Source organism: Rhinoraja longicauda, chromosome 23 (genome assembly GCF_053455715.1).
Source record: "Rhinoraja longicauda isolate Sanriku21f chromosome 23, sRhiLon1.1, whole genome shotgun sequence".
NCBI classification, from domain to species: Eukaryota; Metazoa; Chordata; class Chondrichthyes; order Rajiformes; family Arhynchobatidae; genus Rhinoraja; species Rhinoraja longicauda.
The window spans coordinates 16828968-16855441 of record NC_135975.1 but is presented as its reverse complement, the minus strand read 5'-3'; the positions used below and the strand labels follow the sequence as shown (position 1 = coordinate 16855441).

General features: G+C 40.5%; 1 protein-coding gene across 3 annotated transcripts in view; it reads left to right on the top strand.

Annotated features, from left to right (window-relative positions):
• Positions 1–23918, top strand: part of LOC144605099 (polyamine deacetylase HDAC10-like) — a 29753-nt gene extending 5835 nt beyond the window's left edge. For all 3 annotated transcript variants that reach the window (XM_078420151.1, XM_078420153.1, XM_078420154.1), the window contains 17 exons: positions 563–660; positions 745–849; positions 2044–2112; positions 2413–2539; positions 3685–3750; positions 3852–3911; positions 4323–4412; positions 5930–6036; positions 8804–8871; positions 9287–9572; positions 11314–11404; positions 14124–14206; positions 15119–15175; positions 16320–16401; positions 19273–19461; positions 20632–20782; positions 22981–23918. In XM_078420151.1, coding sequence (XP_078276277.1) covers positions 563–660; positions 745–849; positions 2044–2112; positions 2413–2539; positions 3685–3750; positions 3852–3911; positions 4323–4412; positions 5930–6036; positions 8804–8871; positions 9287–9572; positions 11314–11404; positions 14124–14206; positions 15119–15175; positions 16320–16401; positions 19273–19461; positions 20632–20782; positions 22981–22988 — 1737 coding nt within the window. In that variant the 3' untranslated portion in view covers positions 22989–23918. The remainder of the gene's footprint in view (positions 1–562; positions 661–744; positions 850–2043; positions 2113–2412; positions 2540–3684; positions 3751–3851; positions 3912–4322; positions 4413–5929; positions 6037–8803; positions 8872–9286; positions 9573–11313; positions 11405–14123; positions 14207–15118; positions 15176–16319; positions 16402–19272; positions 19462–20631; positions 20783–22980) is intronic.
• The last annotated feature ends 2556 nt before the right edge of the window (positions 23919–26474 follow it).

The window sequence follows — 26474 nt, the reverse complement described above, 5'->3', positions numbered from 1 at the left end:
AATATATAATTTCAGATTCCATGAATTGAAAAGCATTGCGTTCCATGAATTAAAATGCATAAATATATAATCACAGGCTCCATGAATTGAAAAGTATTGCAATAAAGATTTAATTGAACAATTAATTGAACAAGACTGTATTTGCATAGGTAGAAATGTAAGTGTAATAATTTATTGTAAAAAAGGTTGAATTTTGATTTTGACTGAGGCTTACAGAGAGCATTGTGCAAGTGCACTTCATCACTGTTGCCATTTATCAGATGCAACACAGTTTATTATTCAGAGAGGGTAGATTTTCTCTACCCAGTTAATATTCTAATCTCAACTGAAAGGCAATGTAAAATCTCAGACCTGTAGTCAAAACATTTTAAATAGGCAAATGAAATATAAAATATTGTGGACTGAGGCATGAAATATTTGGGGCTCTATTAATAAGATAGGTTGTTAAAAGATAATAGCTGAATTAATTGAAAGCCAGATTGCTTCAGGAATTAATTGCTCACAAAACTTTTCATCATTTCAAATTAGATCTGTCTTTTAAGAAAGCCTTTTTTTGTTTTAGAATTCATATCACTGTGCCACGTTATCTGTGGGAGCAACTCTTCAACTTGTTGACGCAGTCATGTCGGGCAGAGTAAGAAATGGGATGGCACTGGTCAGGTACAATATAATTTTACATTTATGCAGGTGATTAATTTCACACAGCACACTTACAAAATGTATACTTTTTTCCCCCCTCCCCAGACCTCCAGGACACCACAGCCAGAAGAATGATGCTTGTGGATATTGCATCTTTAATAATGTAGCAATTGCAGCCAAGTATGCAAAACAAAGACATGGAACAAAAAGGTGAAGTTGCGAACTTGACTGTGGTAGAAAGCCAGACTTTTATTGATAACTAGACGAGATGACACGTGGACACATTGGGTTGCGGGGCAGGCGAGGGGGGAGAGGAAAGGGGAGAGTGAGCCATTTACCCCGGCCCCATAGCAGGGGAGCAGCCGCTGGGCCTGGCAACCCACCCCCAACTGCACACGCGCGGATACCGGGCCCGCAACTCTCCCCCAACTGCACAGGTGCGGCTGCCTGTGGCTTTGAAACTCCCCCAGGGCCGGGGGCGGGTGAGGGGGGAGAGGGAGCCACTCACCCCGGCCCTGGGCGGCCATCACGCCGGCCAGTAGCAGGAGAGCGGGCGCAAGGCGCTGCCCCATGTTCGTCCTGCCGGCAGCCATCTTCTTTGACCTTTTCTCTGCCGCCGTGCTGCACCACAGGAAGAAGCTCATACGCGGGGTACGCCTGGACGGGCGCCAGTCCTCCCGGCGCTGCTGTGCGGATGCGCCGCCGCTGAGCCCGACAACCCTCCCCCAACTGCGCACGTGCGGATACACGTTGCGTTCCCGTTGTGACGCAAGATGAAGACGGAAGTATTAGATTAAAATGCCAATGTTTATTTTATGGGGGTTGTATCCGAAATATAGCTAAAACTGTACACAAGAGTGCAACAATTTGAACGAGACTTGATACTGCACACCGTAGGCGAATGCTGAGTAAGGTGGACCTAAAATTGTTGCTCTATCGTGTACTGTTTTAGCTGTATTTCGAGAACATACAAGGTGAGAGTTTTAATAATATACTAGACCAAGTGGATCTGTTGGGCCCAAACCTCTCCTGCATTGGTGCAGCACCCTCTCCTCCCCCACTCCCCTCCTCCCCCCATTCCCCTTCCCCTCCCCATTCCCCCCAATCCATCCCCCTCAACCCCCCTTATCCTCCCACCCCCTCCCTCCCTCCCTCCCTAGGAGATAGATTTAAACTTTAAAATGTGAATAACATTAAAAATATAACACCAATTTCAATGAAACTTCTTCCATTTGCACCAAAGCGACCACGGTGAGTAAGGTGGGCCTAAAATTGTCACGCTATCATGTACTGTTTTGGCTGTACTTCAGGAACAAACAAACAAACAATCGAGCTTTTTAATAGATAGATAGATAAGATAAGATAGATAAGATAAAATAGTTTGTACTGTTTTTACTCTTCCAGGATTCTGATTGTTGATTGGGATGTGCATCACGGCCAAGGAACTCAGTACATATTTGAGAAGGACTCAAGGTCGGTACCTTTCCATTCATCTTTTCACAAATCTTGAAGAATTATTAATGCTTATGATCATTACTGGTGAGAAATCCATCTAACAGCAGTGGTTTTGTTATTAATGAAGAGACCCAAGTGTCTATAAGGATTGCTCAATTGGTTAAAAATAAACTGAACATTTCAGTACTTGGCTGCTGTTATGATATTTGATCTATCTGAGGTGTGAATTTTCACTCTGCAATTCATTTGACATCGCAGTATGTCATAGATTTTATATTTGCATGTAAAGACTTACGTATTTTAATGTTTTTTTTATAGTATTCTGTACTTCTCATGGCATCGCTATGAACACCAGCAGTTTTGGCCTAATTTAAAGAACTCTGACTACGATGCTATTGGAAAAGGCAATGGTGCAGGATTCACCATAAACCTTCCATGGAATAAGGTGATTTTGATTTGATTTTTTTTAACTTATTATCTTAAATGACATTGTGGTCATTAATGTTTCAGACATTAATAGTGCTGAAGAGGTTATTCAGTATGTCACATTTGTGCTGTGACAACATTTCAACAAAAGTTTACTTTCTTTTCCTGTAAGCTTTCAAATGACTTCCCATCTAAGCAAAGCCTCAGCTCTTGTTCCTGTCACAATGTCAGCTCAGTAGTTGCCCAAGTAACTGAACTTGGCACCTTCTTATTTCTTAGCTACATACTATTCCTTGTCAACATCACGAGAAGACATAATACTAGGTTCCATAAGTACGCTGATAAAAGTTTGGCCTGAGGTCCCATCATCTTTCTTTAATCTCTTGTATATATTTAGCCTTGCACATAAACCTCAGTTAAGAGTTCTAAAATCTAATACCATTATATTTTGCCTCTATCGTGGCTTCCATATTCTCTCTGGAGCACGATATCAGATTGCAGAGACTCCTCTCAGTTTTGCTGTCCTATTTAACATTTCATCAGAAAGATTGCCATCTCCTTTCTCTAACATCAGCCTGAGCTTATCCTACTTCTGTCCAAACCCTTGCCTGTGCTTTTGCCACATTCAGATTTGAATTTATTAATGATGTTGAGGAGGGTTTCTCATATAATTCGGTTCATCTAAGATCCTGTAACCAATATTCTGACAGTAAGATTCTCTTTGGGGCCACTTCTGTACTTACTGAATCATATGTAGGAAGGAACTGCAGATGCTGGTTTAAACCTAAGATAGACACAAAATAGAAATGTGACATAGAAGGGTCTCAACCCAAAATATCACACATTCCTTCTCTCCAGAGATGTTGCCAGTCCTGCTGAGCTACTCCAGCTTTTTGTGTCTACTTACTGAATCATGTTGGACCTGGTTCTCAATAATGTCTTGCAAGGAAAGGAAGCTGCTAACTAAATGTGAGTCTGGTCTAGCTAGCTCCACATGGCTTCTATTTAATTGCCTCAAAGAAATTTAGTGGTAGGACAGAAAATTTGTTAAACTGTCACCCACATTAGGAAGACAATTATCCAGTTATTCCCAAGTGTGATGCTGCCCTACCCTTTGTATTACTTTCTCAATTTAAATCTTATTTTATTTTTCATTTACAACAGGTGGGAATGGGAAATGCTGACTATTTGGCAGCTTTCCTCTCCATTTTACTTCCTGTGGCTTATGAGGTAATTCATATTACGTTGAATAAAGACCCATGTGTTAAGTTTATGGAACTTATTTGTGTTTATTTGTTGTTAATAAATTATTTCACTCATTATTATTGCAGTTTAATCCAGAATTAATTCTGGTTTCAGCTGGATTTGATTCCGTCGTTGGTGATCCTGAGGTATATTTTATGTTATTTGACACATCTCCATCTTTAGAGAGGCGTGATTGTTTTGCATTAGCTCCTAAAGCCTTTCGTATTTGCCAATAATGGTGCATTTTGATTTTGATATTTCCCTACAAATGGCATATATTTGCATGAAATACCCAAATGCCTAATTTATTTTAAAGCAATGTTATAATATTTTCTGTCTGAACTGTGCTTAAGCTATCTGTAATTCAATGGGAGCTGTAACTAAGATAATTAATTAATTATGAATAATTTATGAAAGTTGAAGCAAAATTCAGAGGCAACTCCTTAACAATAAATCAAGGGAATTTTATCTCGGAAGCTTCTTTAAAATATCTTAGTGTTCTAATTATAGCAATATATCACTGGTAATATATAATAATTTCCATTATCATCTTCCAGGGTGAAATGTGCGCTACGCCTGAGATCTTTGCTCATCTGACTCAGTTACTGATGCCATTAGCCAATGGGAAACTGTGTGTTGTCTTAGAGGTATGCAATTATGTTTATTCCAACTCTAGATGATGCATCTTACAAAACGTTTTGTTGAATTTTGCATAAGTACACATAACACAGTTAAACTCTGTTAATATGCCATCCCATTGATGATTTGTTACCCGTCTCTTCAAACACACTCGAGCGCTGAACCCAGAATTCCTTTGACATACCACATACCTTCCCATACACCATATGATATTATGCAGCCCTATTTCCTGCACTCACCTTGACACACTTGGGGAAGGGTTTTCACCCTCCCTTTGATATACCTGGGCATTGCTTTCCATGCTCCTTTAAACACACTGAGGCTCTGGTACCCATGCTATATTTAAAGTCGCCTGGTTCATTTTCTACACTCCCTTTAAACTCTGCTGCCTCTCTCTGCCAATCCGGCCGCACCAAAGTCCCAAGTGTGTTGGATAAATGGCTCTGCTGTATATAAAACTGTTTATTTAACCTTTTATAGCAGTTGGATGCTCTAAAATCAAGCATGCGGATTACTGTATATTTATATGAGCATAAACATTGAGACAGTGCATTGTATTGACTGATTGAAAATAGAATGCAATGCAATGGAACGATTGCTGCTGGACTTTAATGTGTCCTGATGCTGGGCATTATTGACTTTATTACCATTCATGGAGTGTTGAAGTTAGCATTGAGCCTTAACTGAGACCACTCTGCTCCACTATTGATTGAAATTGGAGTTCTTTTCCAACTTACCCACAGTATTTGGTGTTGAAACACGCTGAACCTCAGCTCTCATTAACCTTGCAGTGCCAGGACTCATTCTCTTCCTTTCTTCTTTAATGCATTCATTTTTTGGGGGATCCAGGCATTGCTAGCAAACTAATGCTGCTCTTCCCTAAAAGCCTTTGACAAGGTATATCACCACTGTATCCTTCTGTAACTCCAAATAGACTTTAAGAAAATGCAAATCTGTGTCACACACTTTGTACAATATTTTAAAAACTTTTTGGGGGGAATTGTAGTTCATTCGGGATTGTTATTTGTATCAGTTTGATATTGAAACTTGCTTTTTTTTCAGAATTTAATTCTCACAATAAGAATTTTATTTGTAAAATAGGAAGGAAATCATTGAGCTCTCCCTTCATCAAGAATAATTTGCTTCCACTCCACTTCTGCTGGTCTGTCCACAGTATTCTCTAGCTGAGACAGAGCTCAGAATGGAAAATGATGACAAAAAACTTTATTCTAATAGCTTTGACCGATTATTTAAAATAATCTGTATGTATTTATATTAACCAAAGTTCTGTACTAGTATAAATAAAATGTACGAAAATAACTGCAGATGTTGGTACAAATCGAAGGTATCACAAAATGCTGGAGTAACTCAGCAGGTCAGGCAGCATCTCAGGAGAGAAGGAATGGGTAACGTTTCAGGTCGAGACCCTTCTTCTTGTTCTTCGGGAGATTGTCTATTGCATGCACAGTCTGTCATCTCCATATCTATTTTGCACTGTTCTTAACTTAAAGTACTTTATTTTTAGGGAGGATACAACTTGCGTTCCCTTTCTGAATCTGTCTGCATGACTGTCCGAGCGTTATTAGGGGACCCTGTCCCTCCATTGGTTGGCCAGATGGCACCATGCATAAGGTATTTAATTAATCAATGTACACTTTATATTTTTATCACTTTCCAAATTAAACATTGGCAAACTTATTTTTTATTAAGCACTTCATTTGGGAGAAAATATTTACTCAGCACTGTTTGCCATGGCAATTACATTGTGCTGCAAACATTTTACAATACTTAAGAAAATGAATTGGTTACAAGATTCAGTCATAGAACATTTTAAGTGTTGGGCAAGGTTGAGCGTTTTTAATAAAGCGGGGTTAATGTCGTTAAGAGTAAAGATTTTACAATTGCCACACATAATATAATTTTAATCAAATTAATGAACTAAGATTAAATAGTCAGCTTTGGTCTATTCTACCTTATTGGAGTCAAATTACAATTTTTTGATAAAAATACCTGAAAGGTGGTGAATCTGTGGAATTCTTTGCCACAGAAGGCTGTGGAGGCCGTCAATTGATGTTTTTAAGGGAGAGATAGATAGATTCTTGATCAGTACAGGTGTCAGGAGTTATGGGAAGAAGACAGGCTGCGTGCTAATCGGTCAGAAAGACAATACATGATTACAATCGATCCATACAGTATAAATACATGATAAGGAAAAAACGTTTAGTGCAAGGTAAAGCCAGTAAAGTCCATTCAAGGGTCGTCCGAGAGACACCAAAGAGGTAGATAGTAGTTCAGCATTGATCTCTGGCTGTGGTAGGATGATTCAGTTGCCTGATAACAGCTGGGAAGAAACTGTCCCCGAATCTGGTGGTGTGCCAGACTTATGACCCTATGACCTCCATTGCATTGTTGTGAAATTTTTGTCCCCTTATTTGTTACTATACGATGAACATCACTGCATTGACTTCATGCCAACATAAATATTCGCATGCCAGAGAATGTAATAGGCATGAAAATGGGCTCCAGTACTACTGCTCAGCTGACTTGCCAGCTTCTTTAAGGATTGTGTAAAGACTCGGGAAAGAGTTGTGCCATAAATGATTATGCACAATAATTATACATATTCTCAGGAATTACGTAAGAAGCACGCGCATTTCTTTACTGTCTCCCATCTTGACAGGGGCTCTTCAGGTGACAGTTGATGACAGAACCCCTCTCCCAGTGGTAGGATGATTTATCTCAGAGAATTGGAGACATGGGAGAGAACTGAGACATGGGAGTGCCATTCCATTTCTCCAACACACGTTTGGGTAGTGACAAAAAAGGGACACAAAGTGCTGAAATAACTCAGCAGGTCAAGCAGCACTCCTGGAGAGCATGGATAAATGACATTATGGATCAGGACTCTGCCTCAGACTGATTGTTTGTGGCGGGGATGAAGCAAACTAGTAGGAGGGGCAGGACAAAGCATGGCAGGTAATAGGTGAACACAGTTGAGGTGGGGCTTTGAGAGGCAGCTGTTTGGACAAAGGCCAGAGGTGCACAAAAAGGTGGGAAACAAAAGGATTGAAGAGTTAAGAATTGGGGGGAGGGGAAGGGGAGAATTCTGAGCAAGTCGAGGTGGGAGCAGGAGGGGTTGGGGGTGGGAAAGAAAGGGGAGGGAGAAGGGACGGTTGTTAGAGGTTACCTAAAATTGGGGAATTCAATGTTCATACCATGGCCTTGTAAGGAAAAATGAGATTTTCCTATGATGCTGTTCTTTCAGTTTGCTCACTCTGGCAATGAACGTGGCCCAGGATGGAAAGGTCAGTGTGAGAATGGGAAGCGGAGTTAAACCAAGAGCAAATGTTTGCTGAAGACCTACCAGACCTAACCATTTTACACAGAAGGTGGTGAAGGCGGGAACATGCTGCCAGATGTGATGGTTGAGGCAGATATGATAGTAGCATTTAAGAGACTTTTTGATAGGCACATGGATATGCAGGGAATTGAGGGATATGGATTATTTGCAGGCAGATAAGAGTTGGTCTTGCTATCATGTTTGACAGGGCTTGTTCTTGTGCTTTACTATTCTTTGTTCTATGTTTACTATTCTATGGTGGATGACCCAACGGGTGGTACCAGCAATGGCTGCCTCGCCAATAGTTTGTCTGTCCCTTCTTTGGTGTTTGTTTGTATATATTAAATGTATGTTTTTAGTGTTCTTTAGCTTGTTTTATTTAGCGGGTGGTGGGGGGGGGGAGTTGGGGGAAACTTTTTCTAATCTGTTACCTCGACGGAGATGCGATTTTTTTTTTTTCCGTATCGAATCTCAGTCCGCACTGTGGCCTAACATCGAGTTGGCATCCTTTGCTGGAGACCGACTTTGGGAGCTCCCCCGCGGGAGCCTGCGGACTTAACATCACGGAACCCACGATCCCTGTCAGGGTCGACTTTGGGGCTCCAACCGCAGGAACCTGCGAACTTTAACATCGCGGAGCTCGCGGCCTCTGATTAGAGACTGACTTCAGGAACTCCAAGCCGCAGGAGCTTCGACCGCCCCGATGCAGGAGATCCGATCACCCTGACGCGGGGGCTTCGATCGCTCCGACTGCGGGTGGTTCGACTGCCCCGACTGCGAGAGAATAAAAGAGGAAGAGGATTGGACTTCATTGCCTTCCATCACAGTGAGGAATGTGGGGAATCCGCTGTGGTGGATGTTTATGTTATCTTGTGTTTCTTGTTTTTTTTTAGTATGGCTGTATGGTAATTCGAATTTCACTGTGCCTTAATTAATACACGTGACGATAAACTGACCTTGACCTTGGCCTATGTTCTGTCTTACAGAATGGCAGAGCTTCTGTTTTTTGTACTTTGAAGTGTACTGTAAATTATCACTTTTTTTGTTCCCTTAATACAGTGCTGTGGAAACAATTCAAAATGTAACAGCTGTACATCAGCCATACTGGAAATGTTTGCAGTATCACGGTAATATTTTTTTCAGTCATTTATAAACTACTTGCGTGCGGCATTTTTGTAGAAAGGGCTTCTTTTAAATTTGTACCAATATATTTATAAAATAAATTTTCATACACATGATTATTTAAATAATCTGACACCCCTTCGGTGACTATGGAAGTAGAGCTATTCCAGTGATGTAGTATCTGAACACTACAGTACTTTCTGTTTATTAAATTGAGCTCCTTAAATCTGTCCGGTTGAGCTCTGAAATGGAAGAGTAGACAGTCATATTCCATTGTGAAAGCAGAAACTTTAGTTTTTTCTCAAATATATACTTTTTAATAATTTTGTTTTGTTCATTCTGGTATGGTAATATAAGGCTAAATACGGAATAACTGATAAGCAATACTAAATGGTGTTCTACTTTGCACAACATTTTCAGAAGGTATCATTATTAAAGACCCAAGCACCAAGAAATTGAACTTCTGTGCTGAAGAGCATAATTTTGAATCAGATAACACAACTACAGAGAAAGAAATTACAACGCTTTCCAAAGAGAAGCAAGATTTTGATGAATTCATGGATTCCCACATGAAGAAAGTTCTTGTGTTAACTCCCTCTGTAAGAACCGCATGGGCTGGTGATGAAGTGAAGTCGGCAAAGTTGGACCAATGCCTTAAAGTAGAAGCAAAGAAAACCTCCTTAGAAGAAGCTGGCATTCTCCTCAGGTTGTCTAAGTTACACAGGAACCATGTGTGTGAGAAGAAATAGTTAATGTGTAATCAATGAGGGCCTCGGAAAATAAAGTGTGTAATAAGAGGAGGAAATGTGTGGGAGAATAGGGTAATGAGGCAGTCCCTGTGGATTGGTGCCTGTGAATGTATTAGTTAAGGTCCTTGCTGAGCAAAATATCAAAGAAATTTGATATCAAATTTCCATCAAATAATTTTTTTGGTTTAATTTCAACGTTGCTTTTAGTTTGCTGCCCTTTGTGCAAAGGTTGCATGCTATATTTGTGGGTGTAACAGATGAGAAATTGGCCATTCTTTTTCACTTATCACAGTTGGTTTCACTTATCACAGTTGGAAGTGTACGAGTGGAAATTGAAATACATCCCTGCTTAAACAGTTAGACTTAATGGGGGTGAAATCCATATTTTGTCATTTATGACATTCGGTGCCTGTTGACTTCAGTGGAGCCAAATGTGCTGAATAATTGCAGCCACCATCTGCTCCTGCGTAATGCTAGCAATCATAGAAAATCTGTTCCTAAGATGTTTTGCCTAGCCCAGATACTGAGTGCATACCTCAACAAGAATTCAAAATTTTCAGGAGAGGCGGGTAAAAATTGTTTAAAAAAACAGGTGAAAAGTAAAATGGACTATTTCTACTGGCTATCATTAAAGTTAAATGCATATATTCAAAGAATACACCAATGAGCCAAAACATTATGACTACTGACAGGCAAAGTGAATAACATTGATTATCTTGTTACAATGGCACCTGTCAAGGGGTGGGGTATATTAGGCGGCAAGTGAACAGTCCTTGAAGTTGATGTGTTGGATGCAGGAGAAATGGGCAGGAGTAAAGACCTGAGCGACTTTGACAAGGGCCAAATTGTTATGGCCAGACGACTGGGTCAGAGCATCTCTGAAACAGCAAGGCTTGTGGGGTGCTCCCGGTCAGCAGTGGTGAGTACCTACCGACTGGTTCAAGGAGGGACAAACCACAAACCTGTGACGGGGTGTTGGGTGCCGAAGGCTCATCAATGCACGAGGGCAACGAAGGTTATCCCGTCTGGTCCGAAGATCTACTGTGGCACAAGTCACCGAATATGTTAATGGTGGTCACGGGAGGAATGTGTCACAATACACAGGGCATCACACCCTGCTTCGTATGGGGCTGCGTAGCCGCAGACCGGTCAGAGTGCCCATGATGACCCCTGACCACCGTCGAAAGCGCCTACATTGGGCATGTGAGCATCGGAACTGGACCTTGGAGCAGTGGAAGAAGGTCGCCTGGTCCGATGATGAAGTGTTCACGGTGTTGCCCTGGCCTCCAAATTCTCCAGATCTCAATCCGATTGAGTATCTGTGGGATGTGCTGGATTGACAAGTCCGATCCAGGGCGGCTCCACCTCGCAACGTACAGGATCTGCTGCTAATGTTTTGGTGCCAGATACCACAGGACACCTTCAGGGATCTTGTAGAGTCCATGCCTCGGCGGGTCGGCACTGTTTTGACGGCACATGTAGGACCAACAGCGTATTAGGCAGGTGGTCATAATGTTTTGGCTCATCAATGTATATACTCAGAAAGATTTCTGAAATGAGAAATTTACAAGCACCAATAAAAGATATTTAAACAGGTACATGGATAGGAGAGGTTTAGAGGGATATGGGCCAAACAGGCAGGTGGGACGTGTTAAAATCGGCAGACGATTTTACATAATCTCTTAACTTTTTTCATAGTGGTGGTGATACTGCAGATCTGGAGAACAAAACTCTTTTACCGTCGTTGGGGCATATCTTTCCGCTCATTGATAAAATAGTCAAGAGAGAGGTAGGTGCCATCTCTGCCCTGCTACGACACACATACATCCATACTGTAATATTAAAACAAATTGCCAGTAATCAGGGAGAGAACAAATGATTAATCCTTCCATTCTTTATGTTCTGATAAGGACATAATAATGAACATAATTTATTTTGTATATATGTTTCATTGTTTGCATTCATTTATTAATTACATTGCTTGTTTTGAACCAAATGGGTGTTGGTGATGAAACTTGAGCAAGAATATTTGCCATGGGGGAAAATTGGAATCTAGAACATCTGGGAATTTCCCTTAAATTCAAGCTGAAGAAGGGTCTGGACCCGAAACGTCACCTTTCTAATGTTCTCCAGAGATGTTGCCTGACCCACTGAGTTACTCCAGTACTTTGTGTCTTTTTTAAAATTTGTTGCTGCATGATCTAACAATAATAGTTGGAGAGCACCTGATCAATTATACTGTAACGCCTTAACTATTACCTGTGACCACCTGCCACTATGAACTGGATGGAAAATACCCATTGAGGGCAATCGAAGTATGAAATCATATTCTATACTTTGCTGGAGATAATTTAGCAGCAAATTGCCTTGGAAAATGAATATCAAAGAATATAATCATTCTAAAACTGGTGGAGAATTGAGACATTCCTGTATTCACACCACCTCTGGTTTCACTCCTTCCTTTCACTGCAGCTGGCTCCTGCTTGCGGTCTTGAAATCTGTGCAATCCACCGGTGATGGCATCGTGTGCATCTTAATTTTGCTTTGCCTCAGTAAACGCAACTGTGTTTGCATAGTCAGAGTAATACAGCACGGAAACATGTCCATACCAACATGTTTGTATGCATTTGGCCCATATCCTTTTTTATCCATGTGCCTGACCAAATGTCTTTTAAGTGTTGTTATCATACCAGCAGCAATCACTTTCTCTGGCAGCCCTGATCCATATACACACTACCTTCGATGTGAAGATGTTGCTTCTTAGCTGTTGTCTATTAAATTTGATCTCTTTCAGTACAGTGTTTGCTCCAGACTTTTCATCTGCCTCATTTCTACTCTGCAGAAATATATGGTCAAACTCTGCCCATTTAGTTTAAACTTCCTAATAAGCACTGGCAAGGCACCCTCTCAGGATATTGGTCCCTCTCCAGTTCAAGTGCAACCTGTACCTCTGCCCCAGAAGAACTCCCAGATCCAAGGACCGGAATGCCTGCCCCATGCTCCTCAACCAAACATTCTTCCGATCTACCTTTCTATTTATCCCCTCACTAGTACATGTCACTGAGGATAATCCAGAGATTACCACCCTTGGGGTCCTGCTTTCCTGCTTTATGACCTCTTTCCTAATTTCCGAGATTCATGCTGCAGGACCTCATCCCTTTATCTATGTCGTTGGTCCTAATGTGCACAACAACATCCTCCTACTCACTCTCCCCTTGAGTATGCTCTACAACCTCTCAGAGCCATTCTTGACCTGGGCACGCAGGTGACACCATCCTGGTGTCATGTTTGTGGCCACAGAATTTCCTATCTGTCACCCTAGCCATTGAATCTCCTATCACCACTCCCAATGTCCACACCTCCCTGCTGAGGCTCAATGTCGGTCACAATGCTGCAGATCTGGCTGCTGTTGCGCTCTGACAAATGGGTCAACCCCCTCGACAGTATACCCTGAAGAGGTATACCTGAGATGGAATGGCCACAAGGGCACCCTGAACTGTCTGCCTAGTCCCTTTCTCGGTAGTCATCCGACTACCCACTGCCTGCATCTTAGATGTGACCGCCTCACATAAACTCCTATCTATGATTCTTGCAGCATCCCAGATTAGCCTGTGTGTGTCCAACTCCAGCTCCAGTTCCAGTTCCCTGACCAGGGCAGTGAGGAGCTGTAGCTGTGCACAGTTCCCATAGATGGAGTCACCAAATGACTCTGAAAGTTCCCCTAGGTCTGTCATCATCCCCTAGTCTTCATCAGTCTGAGGAAGGGATCTCGATCCGAAACGTCACCCATTCCCTCTCTCCTAGATGCTGCCTGACCTGCTGAGTTACTCCAGCATTTTGTGATACCTTCGATTTGTACCAGCATCTGCAGTTATTTTTCTACACTGAAAGTTCCCCTGATCTCTCACATCAAGCAGGTGGTGCATGCCACTGCCCTAACTGCCATTCTGACTACACTAAGTCTGAAGAGTACAGTTCTCGACTATACCTCAGCTCAGCCTCCTTGCCACAGCCGCACAAGCCAAAGTCTCAGCACGTGCTTATCGAACATTGAAGCTGGAATTTAAACACAGCCCTTCTCACAATGGCTGCTCCAAAAAGGCTGCTGTATTCGAGCCGATCTTGACTTTTAAATATTCAATATAGGGTTTGCCTGCTGTGCTTGTAAGGTTATAAAGCAGTTGCAGTTGCGGTGCAAGTTCTGAATTCCTTCCTCGATCCCTACAGATCTCTTCCTTTTTTCCTAGGGGCTCTTCCTTAAACACTTTCTCTTTGACTAAACTTTGGTCACCTCTGCTGTATCGTCTAATCTGAAAATGTGGTTGGTTATCTGTAAATCACCTTGGGCCTTTTCACCACACTAAGTGTATTGTGGAAATGTAAGTTTTAACAAAAAGACCTATGTGGCATCCTTATTGCAAGAGTTTGAGCTCAGCCTCTTTGCTGAAGATGTTTATTTATTGCAGAACCAGTATCGTGTTCTTACAACTTTGTTTCCTGTTACTTAGGTTCGAAATGGCATTGTGGTAGCCCCTTCATTGTCATCTAGTGTTGTGGCAGCACGGTATAGCATTACTGTTGGATCAAGCAGGTATATAATTTGTGAGCTTTAACTAAATAGATAACTTGGTTTTCATCAAATTGCTGCTCTTAGTGCCTGTTGTTATAAAAGTATAAATGTATGTATATTTAAATCACCTGCCCTCACCTAGATATTGAATGTTTGCTGGCTGGTCCTAAAAAATCCTTTGCATCATGTAGGAAATGTTGAATAACAGTCAGGACCAATGCAATCACCATTTTTCTCCTGTCTAGTTCATTGTCTATATTACCTCTGTGTCTCTTGTAACTGTGTTAAATTCAGCTTGGTTAACATTGATTAAAAATTGAACATATTACTGACATAACATATTCAAATTTAGAGAGAGAAGGCCAGAATTACGTACCAACCAGTGTCTCCACTGTTCCCTATTTTTACTGCTGCATTTCAGAGAGAAGGGAGAACTTTGAAAAGTCAAGGGTGAAGAAAGACTGTCTCTGGGTTGCCTTATTTTAACATAAGGAAATATTTGCTTAAATATTTACAGTGATGCTGGAAAAATTCAAGGAAGGACGACTGAGCCAAACAACTTTCACTCTTAAGTAAAGCCTCAAATGTATCGTGCTCAACATTTAATTTCACAATCTTTTTTTCTGATTTCAAGTCTTTGCTTTCTTTCAACTTAGATAAGCAGTATTTGCCATACATTGTACTTCTCTGACCTTGTAGATAATCATAAACCCACTTATCATTTGAAAAGTTTTGTTCCAAAGCAAATATAATAACAATGAATCTTTTTTGTGGCATAATGGAATAATTAATGTAGTCAAAAGTGGATGTGACATTGTTATTGTGGTCTTAACATAATGTTACTTTCACCTTTATAATGTTTCAGTTATTGTCTGGACTTTGAAAAATAGTTGTATATTAATGCTGTGAAATATGTGTATCTTTTTTCTTCAGAGTTTTGCTTCTGGTGCTTGGAGATGCTGAGATTCCAGATGATGTTAATGCTGATGAGTAAGTTTCTCCTGCTTATCTCAAACAGTATTTAATTTTTTTAACTGTTAGGAAATTATGTCATTGCTGTTCAAAACCTGCTCACTGTTTTATCCAAAATGGATCATATTTGGATCACACAGAGACAAGTTCAAAGACTACACCCTAGAAAACATATGATCATCTCTGGGAGAGCAGCATAGAGTTCCCAAAATAATACCTGGACTTCAATGAATAAACCATGCTGTGCACAGTAGGATTATTTCCTGAAATTTAGGTTATTTGATTAATTTATCAGGAATTAGGATGAATTATGCTTATTTTATCTGTCCTCGCTGTTCCTGCTCCTTGGAAATGTTGCCTTAAAGCTACAGTCAGTTCTTTCCTAAAGTTAGGACATCTTTTTAAATGCAGGGAGTGGTAGGAATGTGGCAAACAGGAAGTATTGGTAAGTCACCTAGTTAATTTTAAGTCTGAAACGGATAAATTGTAAACCAAAAGAATTAAGGAATCTAGGATAAAGACATTATTTCACTGAATTAAGCCAGTATGAAGAACAGAAGGGGTTTCAAAATTGTTCCCACAGTGTACAAATGGTTGTTTTCAGGAGCTATAAATGAAATGATTGTTAAAACGCAAATTACGTGGGATAAGCGTTAAATCAAGAAAGCCAAGTCCAATGCCAAAGTAGTATCTAAACTGCTTGTACACACCTCTGCAATTGGACAATAACTAACTTCACATTCAGTGATAAGCTATCAACATGTTAACAAACACATAAGCTAAATGTTTAACCAAGAGACTCAATCCCAATGGCACATGAGTATCTAAGATGCCTTTACACATTTAAACAATGAGACAACAAAAATTAGCTTATAGATGCCAGTATATCATTGGAGTTATCAAGTGGGCACCTCCCTTTACTGGTGTAAATGTGGTTTGTACTCTGAACCAATGAGATCTTGTTGTAGAAACAATCGAACATTCAGGGTCCATATATTGTTCTTATGAGGCTATTTTATAAATTGTCATATCATAATTTGATGAAAATGTGTTGCAGATCCTTGGAATTCCTTACCTGTTTTGATCAAACTAATACAAGATTAATTGTGCGAATTAAGAAATACTGATATTTTAAAATCCTTTTTAAAAATGTAATTTTCAGAAAAATCCTAGTGGTGAACATATGTGGGAAACAGAAGGAGAAGGGGGGAAACAATTACTTTATCCCAATTTGTTGGAAAGAGGTAAGTGCAAAAAATGTCAATGACATAATTTTTATCATGGAAATGCATGCAATTTAAGTTCAGGAGACAATTTGGAATTCCTCATAGTTGAAAACTCTGCGGTAACTGGTTAGATGGATCAGGGATACAGGAATACAGTGAACAAACTTGATCCTTCCACACAAGGATTTGGGACCCCTGCAGGCACCCACATTTTGATCTATTCAGCCACTATAAACCTGCATCATGATTTGTTCGTACCGCCTCGAGGACAACCCCTTCTTCAGTATTTGGAGGTGAATGTTGAGGAATACTAAGGACAGTGGAAAAGAAAATACAGTGCAGAGGCAGGCCCCTCAGACCCACTATTTCCATGTCTATCATCAAATGCCCCTCTGTCCTAATCCAACTTATCAGCACTTGGTCTCTAGCCTTCTATGCCTGAGTGATTCATGTGCTCATCCAGCTGATTCTTAAATACCTTCACCTTTCCACATTATAACCACCCTCTGTGTGAAAAAAAATTCTTCTGCTCCCCTCTAACATTCTTGCACCTCAGCTTAAACCGTTGTCTTCTAGTTTTAGACATATCCCTAGTGGCGAAAAAAAGGTCACATTAAGCATTTATGCCCCTCATAATTTAATGTCCCTGTGTCAGGTCCTCTTCAGACTCCTCTGCTCTGAAAATAACAAAACAAACATCTCTCTTCATGATTGAAACATTTGATAAATCTACTCTGCAGCTTTTCCAGTGTTGTCATGTCCAATGCGAGCCAATATGTGAATAATTAAGGAACGATACGAATCGATAGAACTTCATTTATCTCAGGAGGGAAATTGATCTGCCAACAGTCATAAAAATACAAAATACGTGAAACATGAAATTAAAGTGACAAGTGGAAAGGATTGGGGATGTGCAAAGATTGGGGAGGGGAGTCCGTCTCAGTCTACTCCACAACAGAAGGGGGAGGAGTTGTACAGATTGACAGCCACAGGGAAGAAGGATCGATCTCCTCTGGCGTTATGTGACATACCACAAAATTCAGTTCCCTAAACAAAACATGGTAATGAAATCAAATAAAATCATAATCCTGGCTATAATTGGACAGACCAAAAATCTATAGCCAGCAGAGACTGTCGATGCACTTTGCGTTGTTCCCATCGGCCAACTTGTGATCAGGATGTTCATTCACCATAGGAAAGATAAGGAACTAACAACCGGGCATTATTAGAAAAAATCTTTATAGAAATTAATAATCAAATTCCCCCAAGATCATAGTTGGCTGGCTTTCCACTATATTTCAATTTAAAAAAAGGATTCCCATTCTTTTAATTGTCGGAACTCAAACTTCGTTTCTGTAATAATTGGGAAGAAGGCACAGGAGCATGAAAACGAGTGTTCTGGTTCAGGAACAGCTTCTTCTCAGTAATCATTAATCTGAACTACGATTGCCGTGATTGAACTGCCTTAATTTTGGGCTTTGTTTTTGTTTCTACAATATATTAGTTTTTTTTTAATATATGGAACATCTTTTTGTTGTCTATTATGGTATCTACTGAGCACTATGTTTACATGCCTGTTGTGCTGCTGCAAGTATGAATGTAATTGCTCCGTTTCAGGACATATGGCAATAAAACTTTATTACGCGCAGAATCTCCCTGTTTATAAAATGTTTTTGATAAAAAGAATTGAAGCAATCTCAACAATCTTTGTTTCTGTGAAGTAACCTAATGAAATACAAAGCCATTATTATTGAGAAAATTATTTATGATAAAAATTATAATATTTATCTTTTAAAACTGCCAAAAGGAGAAATCTTCATTGATGGATTCGTTGATATGGCCCATATTTAAATCTAGCACTTTAGCGATAGTGCATGGAATGTACAGAATACTACACAAGTAAATCATGTTTATTGGTCCTAGAAGTGATTCGGGTGAAAACAAACTGGAACAATGATATAGGACTTTGGTCTTTGATATGACACGAACAGAAACTGACGTGCAACAAAATTACATGTTTTTTCACTGACGTTTAGTCAGGAATTTACAATGTAAGTTTCTGAATGGTGTGAATTGTTCAAACACTGAAATCTTCAAGGTTTAGAAAATGAAAAAAATAGATTAAGATTTCATTATCAAAGTGACAACTGAACGTTAACAAAGATTGCCCTTGACTTAATATTAGGATCATAATTCAGCATTCAGAACAATAGAATTAAGTTGAGAAAAGCACAGTGCCTATGAAATATTTGTCCATTTGTTGTAAGAAAGTATCCCAAGTTATCCAAGGTTAAAACTCTGATATTGGACCGCCTCCATCATTTCTTGCTGTCACCCACAAATATTCTCATTGTCCTTGCAAAGTTGTATGTAATGTGTATCTTTTTCTTTTAAATATTTAGTGTAGACTCATAGGTTTAAAACATTTTTTCACATTTTTGTCACCGCAGCAAGAGCAGATTTTAGAACCTTTTCATTTTTCTCTGTTTCTACCTGATCAAAATATCTTTTGACACTTCTTGCAATTTTAAGAGATAATTTCCAGCGTTTGGAAAAATTGTATCTTGGAAGTAGAAACTTTCAGAGTTTTTTTTTAATGAAACAGAAGAACTCCTCTGAGCTGGGAAAATAAAAATCTAGCTAACATTGAGACTACCACCCCAACTGTAGTAGCCCGCAGTCCATTGCCACTTAGAGCCATAGAGTCATAGAGTCATAGAATGATACAATGTGGAAACAGGTCCTTCGGCCCAACTTGCATGTGCTTTCTCTTTGAGCACCCCTTCCCAATGAAGAGATGCAACAGCTTCAAAAGATTTTTAATCAAAGTGTAAGAAATGAAACAACATATGCAATAAGTGCAATTTATTTGCAATTTATTTCTTGCAGGGTAATGAATGTGATGGGGACCTTCTTTATGCAACATTTGAGTTAATTTTACCTCTGGCGTATGAACACAGGCCTGAACTGGTGATTTTTGCCGTGGGAGATAATACTGGCATTCAAGCAGTTACACTAGCTCACTTGACACATTTACTCCAGTTGCTTGCTGAAGGTCGAATCCTTGTAATGAGCCAGGTATGCTAACATTAATTGGATTTTTGGGGGCTACAGATTCATTTGTGTTTGCTGTAATTTAACATATTTGATTTGCATTATTTTGAATTATTTTTAAGTTTCAAACTGTCAATCTTGTCACATTTATACTAGACTTCTGATCTCTTGTCTGATGTATGTTAAAACAAAATTACAAAAGCTTTGTTGCTGCACATTTGTTGCTGCAATGCATCATTAACTACCACTACAAAACAAATATTGTAGATATTCTGAGCCACTTTTTTGCAGATTGGGTCCGTTTGTCAAATTCCAATAAAAGATCTGCAGGTTTAATTCTGGCTGAATTACCAATAGTTAGCAGGGATGTGACAGTTAACCCCACCAGTTAAACGAAAAGGAAGTTAGGGAGAAAATCAATCTAATTTGCTGAGTTAAACATTGTATTTATGACCACTGTAATAAAATGTACATATGCAGATCAGAAGTAATGTGTCTACATTTACTAAGTTCACACAGTAAGACTAACAGTATTCTGAAACCAAGGGAGGCATGGTGGCACAGCAGTAGAGCTACTGCCTTACAGCGCCAGAGACCCGGGTTCGATCCTGACTACAGGTGCTTGTCTGTACGTTCTCCCCATGACCTGCGTGGGTTTTATCCGAGTTTTATCGGTTTCCTCCCACGCTCCAAAAATGTACAGGTTTGTAGGTTAATTGGCTTGATATAAATGTAAAATTATCCCTTGTGCGTACAGAGTAGTGTTAATGTGCGGGGATCGCTGGTCGGTGCGGATATAGTGGGCCGAAGGGCCTAATTCTGCACTGTATCTTTAAACTAAACTAAAGAAAAATAAGACAAATAGCATTTGGGCTGCAGCAGGAATATCCACGCCCCTTCCTCAGAACTGGGAGTCTTTCTGACTACAGGTCCTGCTGTCACCATTCACTGAGTAAACCACTGCCAATGGAAGACTCCATGACTATGGTGAATGGACATGAGAAGCTAAAGTAGTAAAAACACTTCACGGGGGAAAATACGTGATGTTGGGAAAGGTGGAATGAATGGGAAAAAACTGAGCTTTTAAATTGATACGAGAGCAATGAGTTGGTTTGTCTTAAAATTATTGGAAAAGATTTTTTTAAATATAATTCAATGTGACCTTAAAATAGATGTTAACTTTTTTTTGCTCAGGCCTCTGATCTTGTGGAGACTTTGACAAGTTCCTTGCTAGGTGATCCGTTACCTTCAATAAGATCTTTTGTTTTAAATCAAGAAAATGCATTCATGTTGATGAAACTTACACAAGAACTGAACCAGCATTGGAAATTACTTCAGAAGAGTGGTAAGCAAAAAAAGCCTTTACATTAGATTATCCAGGAAGCTCAAATATCAGTAAAGCAATCCAAGACCAGTCTTTTTTTAATACATGCAACTGCTATAGCTACCTCAAACAGGAAAGACTACATAAGCTAATTGATCAATGGTCCTTTGTGTTTTTTAACAATTTTTTTTAAAAATTCTCTCAAAATATATTGATTTTTGAATTAATTGATTGATTGAAAGTTGCAGCATGGAAACAGGCCCTTCCGCCCATCGAATTAATGCCAAACATCGATCACCCATTCACACTAGTTCTATATTATCCAGCTTTCGCATCCACTCCCTACACACGAGAGGCAATTTACACAGTCCAATTAATGTGCAAATCCCCACGTCTTTGGGATGTAGGAGGAAACCGGAGCAACTGGAGGAAACCTGAAATAGGGAGAATATGCAAACTCCACACAGATAGCACTCGAGATCAAGATCAAACCTGGGTCTTTTGTGCTGTGAGGCAGCAGTTCCACCAGCTGCATCGTTGTGCTACCCTTATGGAAAATGCATTTGCCTCACCATTCTGAAATGGAAAATGGTAAAGGAGCAGGGCCCCAGCTATGCCTGATCTTTAGTTTAGTTGAACACTCTTTGTTCCAAACATATTTTGGCACCATTCACCAACTCTTTCTCCGCTGCATCGATTAATTGCTTCGGGCCACTACCTGTACCCATGCAGAACTCATCAATATCATCAGCTTTACCACCAACTTCCATCCTGCCCTCAAATTCACTTGGACCATCTCTGACATCTCTCTCCTCTTTTGTGATCTCTCTGCCTCCATTTTGGGAGACAGACTATCCACAAACATCCACTACAAACTCACTATCACAGCAACCTAAACTACAGTTCCAACCACCAAAGGACACCATCCCTTTCTTGCAATTACTGTCTCCACTGCGTCTGCTCTCCAGATGAGGTTTTCTTTCTACCACAAACATAGTTACATAGTTCTCCTCTCTGCAATTGTGGATGGAGCCCTCATCCTGGATTCCTCTGCTCTTGCCGCCCCCGACCTCCCAGACAGAGCCGGGATAAAGTTCCCTTGATCTTTACCTTTCATCCCACCAGCCACCACATCCAACACATCATTATCCAACACATCATTATCCAACATTTCGCCAGCTTCAACACAACCCCACCCTCCCACACATCTTCTGCCTCCACCCCTTTCTGCTTCCCACATTCTCTCCACAACTCCTTGTAGCTTTAGCCTGTCTAAAGAAGACACGGGTGAACCTTCAAGCCTCTTAGAGTTCTAGAATCATAGAGAGATACGTTTCAGAAACAGATTGTTTGGGCCTCTGAATCCAAACTGACCATCGGCCACACATTAATACCGATACCACATTAATCTTATGTTGAATTCTCCCCACATTCTCACCAACGCTTCTTTTGAGTATGGGCCTGGAACTAAACAGCTTCAAAACGAAGGCTCTCTATCAACCTAGGGGTGGTACAGTGACACAGTTAGCCTCCTCACAGCTCCACTGATCTGGGTTTGATACTAACCTCTGATACTAGCTGTAATTTGCACATTCTATCTCACTGTGCGGGTTTCCTTCCACAGCACAAAGATTGCAGGTTGGTAGGTTAATTGGCTGCTGTATATTAACATTAGTGTGTAGGTGAGTAGTAAAAAATGGGGAGAGGTGTTGGAAATGTGAGGAGAATAAAATGGGATAAGTTCTGGATTAGAGTAAATGGGGGTTGATAATCGGCTTGGACTTGATGGGCTGAAGGGCCTGTTTCCATGCTCTCTGATTCTATGACTCTACTAGACACAAAGGGCAATTTAAAGTGACTAATTAATATCGTGACCTATGGGATGTGGGAGGAAGTCAGAGCACCTGGAGGGACCTGTGCGGTCACCTGGAGAACATACAAACTCCATACAACAGCATCTGGAGCTCAGGCCTGTGCCCAGGTCTCTGGTGCTGTGAGGCAGTGGCTCCTTCTGCAGCCAGTAGAACTGTAGTACTGAATAATCAACATTTAACAAATGGTTATTCAGGAATCCATTTGTGAAAAGTACAACAGTTATAAGGTTAATTCTTTACATCACAAAACTAATATGGTATGAAACTTCAATTATACTTTCAAGTTTAAATTACGCATTGTTTTTGCTGAATATGTAATACCATTTTTATTTATCCTAAATGCAGTGCATTAAACAGTTGAGTCTGTTTTGAAATTGCACATGGAAAGAAAACCCATGGAATATGCAGATTCAAGATTTTGGAAACCACATCGACATTGATATTTTGACATCATATTTTTGATGGAGATTGTTAATTGGTAGTAGGTCTTTAAAAATGAATTGATATGCAAAAGTAAAAATAATGACTTTAATCTGTACTGTTCCTAATGTCAAAGCATCACCTTTGGGGCACCTATAGAACTATTCTGGTGATTGTGTGCTCTTCCATAGTATTAATCAATACCTCATGAAGATGAAGTGACAATCACTACATTAATCAACTGATTAGACAGATGATATATAGAATCATTGTTGGAGTGCAATTTAGGTTTAGTCTAATATATTTCATTCATTTACATTCGTAGTAGTGATCAGGTATAGTTTTTTTGATTGCATATACAATATTCTTCTGCACTATTTGCATGAAGGGAACAAATGCATTATCAGGGATTCATAATGTTCAGAGCTATGGAATTACCTGCTGCTTTTATGCATCATAAAACCAGAAGAACAGGACTAGAGTCCATTTTTAGGTTGAAATGTGAAGTTACCATATATAAATTTTCTTTTCAAATCTATTCACTGCCTGTTATGACTGAGACTACTCATGTTTATGATTTTGTATCACCATAATTTCTCCCTGAATAATACTAATGGAACCATTAAGATCAAAGATCTAGTTTGAGTTTAGTTTATTGTCACATGTACCGAAGTACAGTGAAAAGCTTTTGTTGCGTGCTAACCAGTCAGTGGAAAGACAACACATGATTATAATTGAGCCATCATCTAATTGCTGCTATCAGGATCTAACTGTATGCAAGCTGGTCACCATTCTACTGTGCACAACAGTTGTAACTAGACTTGCTGTGAAGTTTTTCAAAATATCCTCAACAAATAAAGTTACTGTATTAATGCAAATTCATTCCTGTCTATTTTTATTTAATTAATAAAGCTATTCCAGTTGCAAGCTAACATCTATTAAGATTAAGAGAAGGTTGCACAGACAGTAATCAATTTGCCCTCTTTCCTACTTGTGGCAAGAAACCTCTTAAAAATCATGCAACACAGATTCCATTTATCTTCTTTTAAATGTGATTGGAATCTGCTTAATTCTCAGATTATAATTATTTAACATCTTCTTGGAGTTGTGTTTTGGATAGTTAACACTTCAGAATTACCCATTAGTAGCCAGGAACATTGCTGCAATGGGCGGCACGGTGGCGCAGCGGTAGACTTGCTGCCTTACAGCGCCGGAGAACCAGGTTCGATGCCAACTACGGGTGCTGACTGTACGGAGTTTGTTCGTTCTCCCCATGACCTGCTTGAGTTTTCTCTGAGATCTTCGGTTTCCTCCCACACTCCAAAGATATACAGGTTGTTGACTATTTGGCTTGGTAAATGTAAAAATTGTCGCTAGTGTGTAGTGTTAATAACATAAATAAAATAACATAAAATAACATAAAATAACAACACTTTATTGTCACTCGGCACAACACCGAGCGAAATTTCAGCAGTCACACAAAATACAGCAAAAAGAAAAGAACACAGGACACCCGACCCCAACACAAACATCCATCACAGTGACTCCAAACACCCCCTCACTGTGATGGAGGCAACAAAAACTTCCCCTCTCTTCCCCCCGCACCCACGGACAGGCAGCTCGACCCCTACCGAGGCAAACGACACGCACAGCCCCCGCAAGGGGATGGAAGGCCCCCCCGGCCGAGCCGCCCCGGGCACCGAAACGTCCCGCGGCCGCACCGGGCGATGTTAAGTCCAACGGCCGAGCCGCACCGGGCACTGAAACGTCCCGCGGCCGAACAGCGCTGACGATGTTAAGTCCAGCGGCCAAGCCGCACCGGGCACTGAAACGTCCCGCGGCCACACCGGGCGATGTTAAGTCCAGCGGCCAAGCCGCTCCGGGCATTGAAACGTCCCGCGGCCGAGCCGCACCGGGCACTGAAACGTCCCGCGGCCACTGAAACGTCCCGCGGCCACACCGGGCGATGTTAAGTCCAGCGGCCAAGCCGCACCGGGCACTGAAACGTCCCGCGGCCGCACCGGGCGATGTTAAGTCCAGCGGCCGAGCCGCACCGGGCACTGAAACGTCCCGCGGCCGAGCTGCGCCGGCAATGTTAAGGCCCGCAGCCGAGCCGCACCGGGCACTGAAACGGTGATCGGCGCGGACTCGGTGGGCCAAAGGGTCTGTTTCCGCTGTATTTCTAAACTAAACTAAATTTGGGAGATGGCACCAATAAAAATATATAATTTTAATATCTTTAAAAAATATGTCATCATAATATTGACCTTATAACGACATATACCATTATGAAAGGCATAAAGAGGGTAGATAGACACCTTCATTCTTTCCCAGGGCAGATGAGCATTAAGCTCATGGAGGTATCACAAAATGCTGGAGTAATTCAGCAGGTCAGGCAGTATCTCAGGAGAGAAGGAATGGGTGACTTTTCGGGTCGAGACCCTTCTTCAGTCTGAAGAAGGGTCTCGACCTGAAACGTCACCCAGCATCTGCAGTTATTTTCCGACACTTTAAGCTCGTGGACATAGGCTTGAGAAGATCTGAAGAGCAGGCTTTTCACACAAGTGGCAGTGGCAGGCACTACTACATCATGTAAAAGACATTTGGACAGGGACAAGAATAGGAAATATTTAGTGGGATGAGGGCCAAACACAGGCATATGGGATTGATTCAGCTTGATCTGCATGGACAAGAGAGCATGTGTTCAAACTATGAATAAATCAAACTGAATTGGTGATCAGATGTCCAATAAGTAATCAACCTATTCATAAGTAGTGCAGAATGAGGTTGGAGATGTGGCTCATACAGCAGTCTAAGGATGGTTGAAGCCTATAGATCGTATGATGGAACTCCAGCAGTACTACAAAGCTCAAAATAGCCCTAGGCAAAAGCAAGCTTTAACTAGGTGGGTTTGACAACTAAGCAAGACACACAATGATTTCTCTATGTATTGTATTTTAACTATCTCTTTGAATAACTGTGGGTCTTTTAACATAATATCTCCTAATGTAGCTCATTAAGCATCACATTATGCAACTAATGTGAAACACCAAGGTATTTTTTGATGCATGAAAATTGTTACGCAAATACAATTTATTATTGAAAGACAACAAAAATGTTGATCCTCCAAGGTATATAATCCAGCCTTCTGAAAATCCAAGTAAATAACATCCACTGACTCCTTGGTCTATCCTGTCTGTTACTTCCTCAAAGAATTTCAACAGATTTGTCAGGCAAGATCTCCCTTTGATAAAACCTTGCTGACTTTGATCTATTTATCATATCAGTATATTTACTTTCTCGGGCATCTGACAAGATTCGACACATCCATGAGGATTCTCTCAAACTTCTACCGGTGTGCTATAGAAAGTATTCCGATTGCATCTCAACCTGGTATGGCGACTGCCCTTCTCTTTACT